Source organism: Podarcis pityusensis, assembly GCF_964106645.2.
Source record: "Podarcis pityusensis genome assembly, chromosome: 6".
NCBI lineage: Eukaryota > Metazoa > Chordata > Lepidosauria > Squamata > Lacertidae > Podarcis > Podarcis pityusensis.
The window spans coordinates 30624278-30634611 of NC_138030.1; the positions used below are offsets into that span (position 1 = coordinate 30624278).

At 44.1% G+C, this 10334-nt stretch overlaps 1 protein-coding gene across 4 annotated transcripts in view; it reads left to right on the plus strand.

Annotated features, from left to right (window-relative positions):
- NDRG3 (NDRG family member 3) overlaps positions 1 to 10296 on the plus strand; it is a 52035-nt gene extending 41739 nt beyond the window's left edge. For 2 of the 4 annotated variants that reach the window (XM_081010387.1, XM_081010386.1), the window contains 8 exons: positions 23 to 126; positions 750 to 815; positions 2365 to 2416; positions 4867 to 4914; positions 5705 to 5740; positions 5844 to 5895; positions 6557 to 6595; positions 7547 to 10296. In XM_081010387.1, coding sequence (XP_080866513.1) covers positions 23 to 126; positions 750 to 815; positions 2365 to 2416; positions 4867 to 4914; positions 5705 to 5740; positions 5844 to 5895; positions 6557 to 6595; positions 7547 to 7716 — 567 coding nt within the window. In that variant the 3' untranslated portion in view covers positions 7717 to 10296. The remainder of the gene's footprint in view (positions 1 to 22; positions 127 to 749; positions 816 to 2364; positions 2417 to 4866; positions 4915 to 5704; positions 5741 to 5843; positions 5896 to 6556; positions 6596 to 7546) is intronic. The other 2 variants (XM_081010389.1, XM_081010388.1) reach the window with 1 other exon arrangement.
- The last annotated feature ends 38 nt before the right edge of the window (positions 10297 to 10334 follow it).

A 10334-nucleotide genomic window follows, 5' to 3' on the forward strand; every position in this document is an offset into this window, starting at 1 on the left:
AATATTTGTCATTCTTCACTAGGAAGAACTGCAAGCTAACTTGGAGCTGATCCAGACCTACAGACTTCATATTGCACAGGACATCAATCAGGAGAACTTACAGCTCTTTGTCACCTCCTATAACAGGTACAAGACTGGTATAGAATCCTGTTTCACCCCCCACCCCAACCTTGAAAGTATAATTGTGCATACATAGTGCTTCTGCAGCAGTTGACAGCATGTATATTGGAATAGCCTTTGTTTTAAAAAAATCAAAGAGCCTCTCTCGTTCAAGAAGCTTACCAGGCTCCCTTCTTCAGTTTAAGATCCAGTGCCATCAACATGTGACCCTATAATGTTGTTCTAGTTGTCAGGGCTTTTTTATCTAAGCAAAATCTTAGTCTGGTTGCTTCATTCTTTTTATGCTTTCTAGCTTATGAATAGAGCAACCAACTAGGAGATAAAGTAGTCATGCGGCAAGCTGAGGGGTGGATGGGGGCTAAAGCACATGTGCCTCTTGTTGGTAACAAGAGGGAAATTGTGCACCTCGTAGAGTAGTTAGGCCAGGCACCCCCAAACTTGGCCCTCCAGAAGTTTTGGGACTACAGTTCCCATCATCCCTGACCACTGGTCCTGTTAGCTAGGGATGATGGGAGTTCTAGACCCAAAACTTCCAGAGGTCCAAACTGGGGGATGCCTGAGTTAGGCAATGCCCACATTGCCTCCATCCCAGCCTTGTTTGACTTGGTCCTCTCCTATTGTCTTCCTAGCCGTAGAGATCTGGACATTGAGAGGCCCGTCTTGGGTGTGACTGAAGAGGCAGGAAAAACACTCAAGTAAGTTTATCTTGGTCATCTTTGAACCTGTGCTTGAAATTATGTGGAATTCCTTTTCTAAGTTTAGCCATATTCTGTTTCCTCTGTTTCCCCATTGCCCGTGTACCTAGAGTTCCACGTCCTTTAAAAATATTAATATTGTACACGATTTATCTCCTTTTGCAATGCTTTTGGTAGAACAACTTGCAAATTGGATGCTTAATTGAGTTATCTGCACCCCAAATATTTTTATTTAATCCATTTCTCTCTCCTAAAGTTGAAAAAGACCTCCAAGTCAGTTAAACCCCAACCCGCTGCTAATGCAGGAAATCCATTGATAGATACATGCCTGTGCAGACTCCGCTTAAAAACCTCAAACAAAGGAATGCCTTCTAGGCATTTTGTTTCACCGTGGCGATTCTTCCTAAAGTTCAGTTGAAATCCCCTTTTTTGCAATTCAAACCAATTGGTTCTGGTCCTACCCTCTGGAACAACAAAAACCAAATGTGATCCATTTATTCATAGCCCTTCAGATGTTTGAAAAACTGTTGCTGGGGTGATGGATGTTTCATGTCACAGGCCTTCAGCTAGTCATTGCACTGCACAGTGGGTATCTGCCCTAAAGCACAGATAATTATTTCCCCAAGCTCCATCGTGCGAAAAAAGTTGTACATGTGAACAAAATATGGTGAGTTCACTTTCCCAGTGGCTCTATCAGTTGGTACATGCATGTTTGAATAAATGAATGAGTGAATGAATGAATGTACACTGGCATTAAGTACATTAATAAATAGTGATCTAGTATAGAAATATGTGGGACGTGGGTGGCGCTGTGGGTTAAACCACAGAGCCTAGGACTTACCAATCAGAAGGTCAGTGGTTCAAATCCCCGCGACAGGGTGAGCTCCTGTTGCTCGGTCCCTGCTCCTACCCACCTAGCAGTTCGAAAGCATGTCAAAGTGCAAGTAGATAAATAGGTACCACTCTGGCGGGAAGGTAAACGGCGTTTCCGTGTGCTGCTCTGGTTCGCCAGAAGCGGCTTAGTCCTGCTGGCCACATGACCCGGAAGCTGTACGCTGGCTCCCTCGGCCAGTAAAGCGAGATGAGCGCCGCAACCCCAGAGTCAGCCACGACTGGACCTAATGGTCAGGGGTCCCTTGACCTTTATACAAATATAGCATAATGAAGTATTCATGAACATGACGTTGTATCTGGTGAAGTCCCTGTGTGCACGCAATGTCTTCTGCTTGCACAACAAACCTTTCCCTTCCCTACACACCTCCTGCATCTCCCCAAATCTTCTCTGGGGGTTCTCCCAAGACTCGCAATAGCTAGTATGGTGGGATGTTTTGTTGCGAAGCAATGGAGATGTATTGCAGACCAGAAATGCAGGGTATTCAAATGAACAGGAACTGTAATACAAATGATGGTATTTTCTTGGTTTAGGGTTGCTTTATAGAAATGCTAGCAACTCTTAGAAAAAAAATAAAACAGCAGAATTTATGACAGCAGGAGTTGATGCTTGTTTAAATTGTGCAGACTACAACTTTATCCTGTGGATTTTGTACAGGTGTCCTGTCTTATTAGTGGTTGGGGACAGCTCACCAGCAGTTGAAGCTGTGGTAAGTATGCCTGGTTATTATACTCCTTACTCTCCACTTCTTTCCTTTCTTGGAAGATAGAACTCTGCAAATTTCACACAATCCATTCAAGTAGTATCAAGTGAGATGTTTGCTTCTATCCATGAGTCTTGAATTTGTGTGAGGATAAAATACAGGCTATTGCTTTTTAAACTATTCACTTACTGATTTTCATATATCACAATATGCAATCATAACAAAGTTCCCATTTCCCCACCTCCCAGAATACAGTTTTGTGATAGCAGAATAGTCAAGAAATTATTGAAAAGTATTCCGCTGGGCAAATGAAAGTGTCCTTCCGCAGGTCTCCTTGAATTTGCCGGTGGTCTGTATTCATGTTCTTTTGTGAGGGCATAAGAAAGAGGGACGCGGGTGGTGCTGTGGGTTAAAGCCTCAGCGCCTAGGACTTGCCGATCGCATGGTCGGCGGTTCGAATCCCCGCAGCGGGGTGCGCTCCCGTCTTTCGGTCCCAGCTCCTGCCCACCTAGCAGTTCAAAAGCACCCCCGGGTGCAAGTAGATAAATAGGGACCGCTTACCAGCGGGAAGGTAAACGGCATTCCGTGTGCTGCGCTGGCTCGCCAGATGCAGCTTGTCACGCTGGCCACGTGACCCGGAAGTGTCTGCGGACAGCGCTGGCTCCCGGCCTCTAGAGTGAGATGAGCGCACAACCCTAGAGTCTGGCAAGACTGGCCCGTACGGGCAGGGGTACCTTTACCTTTACCTAAGAAAGAAAGCGGAACCATTTTTTAATAAACTTAGTCTGATTTTTGTTATTAATCCATCATTGCCGTACTTTATCTGTTAGCTTGTCCATCAGAGCCGAGTCCCAAATCTGTAAAAATCAGATTTCAAAAAGATTGCCATTCAAAGTACTCTAAAATTTAGCAACAGTAAGTCTGACAGCTATCATAAGCTGAGTTATGAAATACTTTTAATTACTGATGAGCTGTCAAAGCTCTTTGACACAGGTATAATTTCTCCTCCTGGTGCCTTAACGTTCAAGGGGAGAGTGGGGGATCTCAGCACTGAACTGTAGTTAATATCTGGCCAAATTTCAACACACATATCCTACCAGTTAGGCATAGATTGGGGTGCTGATGATTGGATACGTGTCTAGATCCATGCAGCCCATTCTGATGTTATGAAGGCAATGTATATTGAGTGACTCTTTTTGTCTCTCAGTTCATTCCCTTCTGCTCTCACAAAGATTCAAGTGGGTAAAATAACATCAACACCACTCCTAAGAGATGTGGTTGTGTGAAGTGGTGTTGCCACTTCCCTCTCAAATTCTCTGTTCTCAAATCAAATGAGTTTTCAGCACCATAGTTTCTCTGGCTGCTATAGTTAACAGTGAATCTGTATCTCTGCTTTCAGTGTCAACTGGAGGTTGAGAAATTTAGAATGTATGTGCTGTCTCTGCTTTTTGCTTTCTGGAGACTTGCCTCAGTTTTTCATTTATGTCATTTTATTCTGCTGTTAACATTAAGGTTAGATAAGGCTGTGCAAGCTTAATGGCTGAGCAGAAATTTGAACACAGGACTTCCAAGTCCAACTTTTTATTCACTGTACAGTGGTACCTCGGGTTACATATGCTTCAGGTTACAGACTCTGCTAATCCAGAAATAGTGCTTCAGGTTAAGAACTTTGCTTCAGGATAAGAACAGAAATCTGGCAGCGCGGCAGCAGCAGGAGGCCCCATTAGCTAAAGTGGTGCTTCAGGTGAAGAACAGTTTCAGGTTAAGAACGGACCTCCAGAACGAATTAAGTACTTAACCCGAGGTACCATTGTATTGGCTTTTGATGTCATAGCTAGACTTTATTAGATATAACCAACATTGTGCACTCTGTGTTTTGGGACTACAGTTCCCATCATCTTTGTCCGTACTGTCTGAGGATTATGGGAATTGGAGTCCAACAACATCTGGAGTTCCCCACATTGGGTACCTCTGGTCTACATTTTCATGCATCTTTCATATGGGTGCTGGTATATAAGTCACATCAGATACCCGGAAAAACTCTCAATCCTAACTACTACTTCTTCTTCTTCTTCTTCTTCTTCTTCTTCTTCTTCTTCTTCTTCTTCTTCTTCTTCTTCTTCATCTTCCCCAAGCCACTCTGGGCGGCTTCCAACAAATTAAAACACAATACGACATGAAACATTAAAAATTTCCCTGAATCAGATGTCTTCTAAAAGTCAGATAGTTGTTTATTTCCTTGACATCTGATGGAAAGGCGTTCCACAGGGTGGGCACGACTACCAAGAAAGAACAGGGACATTGTATCTTATCTACCAAATCCCTTACTTTGATGTGCTGCTGCTGAAGTATGATATTCCTGTATCCAGTCCCCACCTTCGCTGGATCCTTGGTAATAACTATGAATTAGATAAATAACGGAGAGGGGGAAATAAATGCTGTTTTGTGCTTTGTAGGTTGAATGCAATTCACGGCTGGATCCAATGAATACAACACTCTTGAAGGTAACCATCAACTATGAGTGGCTGTCTTGGGGGCTGTCATTCTAGAGTTCATTGTGGTTCCTGGTTTGCCATTCTCCACTACATAAGAACAGTCTGCTGGATTGGACCAAAGGCCCCATCTAGTTCATAACTCTGTTCTCACAATGGCTGACCAGATGCCTATGGGAAGGACGTAAGCAGATCCAGAGGGCAATAGCAATTGTGACATCCTGATAGCCTTATTCTCCATTGACTTGTGTGATACTCTTTTAAAGCCATCCAAGTTGATATCTTTCACTATCTCATGCGAGAGTGAATGCCATAGTTTAACAATGCCCTGCATGAAGAAGTATTTTCTTTTGCCTGCCTCGAGTCTTCATTTGAGGTCCCTGAGTTCTAGTGTTATGACAGAGGAAGAAATCGGAGTTGTATACCTGCATTTAAGTGTACTCTGGAGGCTGTCCTGCAATGGCAGCAGGGAATGGGTTTGTTAACAGCTGTGCTTCCTCTTAGTCCAAATCCAGAAATGAGGGCTAACCTCAACCATATTAAATATACTTCCCTTTCGCCGTCTTCCCCAGTGACTAATGTCATTGAAGGCTCCCCGTCTCAGCATGCCATTCATTTTCTTTCCCTGAGGAAACTTCAATTTAAAGCTATGTTTGCTGGAAATAGACACTGTGTCTCAGCTTGATGCTATAATCCACCACTTGCTGGGCTAATTTAGGCTTCATTTGTTTGCTCAGCATTTTCAGCTGAATGTCATTTTATCTTGGTTTTGACTCTCTCCTTTCCCCATTTCTTCTTGCAGATGGCAGACTGTGGAGGGCTCCCTCAAGTCGTTCAGGTGAGCTCTCATTTTAGTGGGTCTCCTGCATCTTGTATGCTTTTAGGGGTATAAATAATGGCTATTTTTATGTTTATGCTTATATTTATATTTATTTTTTCAGCCTGGGAAACTGACTGAAGCCTTCAAGTATTTCGTGCAGGGAATGGGCTACAGTAAGTTATAACAACACTGTCTTATTTCACAGAGGGCAGGATTGGGAATTACCTGTCATTCAGACCCCACCAGGCTGCTGATAGGTCTATTTCCCCCCCCCCTCCCCATTGAGACTTGGTGTTTTTCACTATTGGGCAATATGGGCCATGTATATTGCTGGACTTGGAAGAAGGCCTTGTCTGAACTGTAGGCATATTTGTCCAGATTCCCAACTTCCTCAGTGAGTGGGTTAAATTGGGAGAGTTCCAGAAAGGAAAATGTTAATTGCCAAGGTCTATCCTGTGGTTAGATTGGCAGCCCTGTACTTGTATTCAAAACAGGATCAAGCCTTTTGCTACAGGTAACTTCATTGGGGGGAAATTCCTGTATCACCTGTCTTCCTGATCTGTGTGCCTGTAGCAAAAAGAAGGTACATTGACAGAAATTAATTTTAGGGTTGGGGGGGGGGAATCACTTGACATTTAAAGGCCCAAGAAAGTAGAAACTATATTTGCAGGTCATCTAGTGCGGTGTTAAGCACATTGCCTGAAGTTCTACCATGTTGCAAATACTGAAAGACTGAGTGTTCAGGCTTGATGCTCAAGCAGCGTATATTCTTCTAGGCATGTCACGTCTACACTAACCTGTATTTCCCATTCCCTCTCTTGTCTTTGCTTCCAGTCCCTTACGTGCAGCTCAGTCACTTGAGCACTGAGTCAGGTATCTACAAGTGTGTGGCTGGTTTGACTGAGTTACTTTTTTTTCTGACGCGTTACTCTGCTTATAGCATGGCCTGGCGACATTTTGCATTCTTAGGCCATCCCACTGTACGCTTCTTGCGCTACAATTTTCTTAGTGGTTTCATTTGCATTTGGTTGACTGTTGCATGGTTCTGCAGCTCAGTGATGATCCAGGAGTAAATTCTATTATTCCTCGCATCATCATCTTCTTTTTTTAAACTACTATGTGAGCAGTCTCTTATGCACACACAGAGAGGTGACTGCATTGCAATGAGCCTTTGGCAGGTATGCACATCAGGCCTTAAGCATCCTCAATCATATGCGTGCATTTCATTTTCATACCTGAGAATGGAACCATATGCTTAAAATAAAACAGAATTCTCAACCCCGGAATTTCCTCATACATAGGTTTGCCATATGTCTGGAATTTCCGGAAGACCGCTGTCTCTAGCAATGTCTGTCCAACAGGGTTGGGCAAAACTCAACAACTTTTCTGTCCGGGTTGTCACTGTTTGAAATACGGCAACCCTATCATACAGCAGATGTGGAGGGGGCACTTGCAAGTGGGAGGGGTACAAAATGAAAGCACAACTAGGGAATGTGGGGGTGGAGCAGCTGGGTGGGATTGTATCTGCAGGGGAGGTTGGAAGGATTAAGCACCTATTCCCACCTGCTGTTTCTCCTTTACAATGCCCCCCCACATTTGTTTCACCATGGTACACATGGGTTTGGGAAACTTGCATTTGCCAGTGTAACGTTGCGCTATCGCCTTGGAGGCAGCTCCAAAAAGGTGATGCGTCTTTTTGTTTGTTTTCCTGCAGCACCACTCCCCCCCCCTTCCACTTTACGCTTCTTCCATTTCGAAGGCATTTTCTAGTAAGGTAAAACAAAACTTGCTTATTTCTGGTCTTCACTGCCTCTCTCCTTCCAGTGCCATCTGCAAGTATGACCAGACTGATCCGCTCCCGGACCCAGTCGTCCTCCAGCGTTGGCTCTGGAGAGAGCAGCCAAACACGGTCTCAAGCCAGCAACCCAGGGGAGGCAGCAACTGGAATTCCTGGAGCAGCTGGTGCTCCTCAGACTATGGAAGTATCCTGCTAAGCAAGCAACCATCTTCTGTATCCAGACAATCCCTCTTCTCCCCTTCTGAACCCCCCCAGAATCCAGTGTTCACCCAAACATGTGGCATTAATAAGTCCCCCTCCCAACTTTGTGCCTGCCCAGCTTACTTGCCACCTTCTCAGCTATTTGTCTCTTTGGCATTATGTTCTGAATCTTTTTTTTTTTTCCTGCATTGGCTCCAGAAACATAGGCTGTGTACAGACGTTCCTGAAAACAGGAGTGGGCTTGTGGGCCTTTGGGGTGGGGAGGGTTGGTTGTTCACGGTGAGCGCCACTTTCCTCTGCCTTTGCTCCTGTGCTGACACATAATCCAAAGCAGTCTCTCTCTCCTTTCTCACCACATGGCCGCCATGTTTCAGGTGAGCTGTCTGCTTTGCGTTTATTCCGCACCACCACCTCTCCCGGCCTTCATACGTAACCTGCTTCTTGCCATGTTTAGCATTTTGACAAAAAGGTTTTTTCTGTGCGAGTATTTGCTTGGTCTTGGTTGGTTTTTTGTTTACTCTTTGGAACATGCTCTGAGAAAGTGGAGAGGTTTCATGAGTCAGCCATGGCTGTCAGCTGATTGGTGCTGCACAGAGCAATGCTTTGGGTGGATGGGGAACGTTTATGAGTGACTCAAGGGCTGGCCAATTAATGCTGTGCTAATCTAGCTTCTACTCAAACTGGAAAATCAGAATCCTCCTGAGCTCAGACTGTGTGTGTGTGTGTGTGGCACAAGTGTAGCAAGTGAGCTTCCCCAGCGCGCTCGTCACATCTGCACGCATCCATTGAGCTAACATTCCATTGGTGCTAACGGAGAGAGTTACTGTATATGTTGGTGCCATTCCTCCCCCCCCGGCCCTGATTTCTGTGTTGTCAAACCATGTGAAAGTGGTGGGTCTCCTGTTTTGTTTTGAATCCAAATAATTTCTGTGGCTTGTGCACTTAGAACTGCTTTCTAGTTGTGCTTCTGCTGAAGGTTATTAGGGCTCTTGGCTGCAGTCTTTACAATGTCTTTGGGGCAGGGGTGAAGATTCAGTGTTTTAAAACTTCAGGGGTGGGTGGGTCTTGAATCCTGCACTGTCTGAATTCTTGAGTGCATCCCGGCATATATGCTGCATATTTTCACACTGTAGGGAAGTGTAAGTCTTTCATAGCTGAGGTGGGTGAAAGGCATGCAAAAGGATCTCCTACCAGGGCTGCTGGGACACCAATTAAAGAAAGAGCCAGGTTTCTCATGAGCTTAGCTCTCCCTGATGAAAGTGTCCTATTCAGCAGTGTACAAGGGATTTTATACATTCTGCGGTAGCCTGAGTGCTGGGTTATAGAGGCTTTGGAAAGGGAGCTGGATTATATTTAGAATGACTGACTTCTGCCACCCTGGGGGTGGGCAGCAGGGGGGCCAGTGCTTTCCCAAGCTGGAGAAGAAGAAGAAGAAAACAGTTGGCTTAAGATGTTCATACAAATATCTTACCCTGACTGTTTCATGATAGTGACTTGCACAATCAATTACACCTGTTAGGCAGCCACTCTCCAAAAATGAAATGAATTTTCCAAAATATATTTAATGGTTGAGTAAAGTGAACTATATATTAACTCAAAAACCATAGATTTCTAAATCATTGATGGAGGATTGTTTTTTCAGCCTAGGTCCAAGTAGTCACACAGTGTTCTATGGTAATAATGTCAATTTTGATGTAGCAGCAATTTTGATGTTCAACAACTGGGAAGTGTTTATTCTATATTTGCTAAACTTGCTGGACACTGATGCATTACAATTGCAATGCCAGTTCTATTAAAGTGTATGTAGTCCAATCCCACCCCCATTTTCCTGGTTTAAAACTGGCATTCTGCAAACTTCCCTGTTCACTGCTATAGCCTCCTCATGGGAAATCCCCAAGCCTTTTAATTATGAAACATGCTGTTTGCAATATGTGGGAGTAACTTAGCAAACTGGTCAGTGGAGACTTCAGATTACGGTTTTGGACATCTGGAGGGACAGGCAAGCCAATTTTATAGCCTTTCCCCAAGCAGTTATGTTGCTACGAAAACTTGGGGTGCGGGTGGGACTATATTGGGTCTATGATTTGTTCTGCTTGCATCATGCAGGCGTCTTGAGCTTGTATTGAGCTAAGGGAATGCATCTGTGTACTGTATAATGTAACAGTGTGCTCTGTTTAGGGCCTGTTTTTTTATATATTTTTCATAGGCTGATATTAAACTCTATTGTCTTGACAAATTCAGCAGTCTTGATAGAAGTGGGTAGGTTTGCCCTGGGAGCTAGATAGTTCCCAGATTATATTGATCTCCTGAATTCGAAAGGTTGCTGCTTTTCTGCTTCCCGTTGGGTCACAGAAGACCAGAAGTGTGTGATTTCTGATCTGATAAGAGGGTGAAATAATTGCTGATGTGCTGCTGACTTACTCATAATATGGTGGCAGAATATACTTGGCTCATGGGGCCAAGATCCTTGGAAAAACCAGGTTCAGCTCTGTTTCAAATAGGGAACCGGAAGATTCTGCTTGGGAGGGAAAATTAGTACCAATTAAATAAAGCTATAATCGAGTCTCATTGTTAATGTGGCTCTGTGTGTTTATTCCATGTTTGGACTAGTCT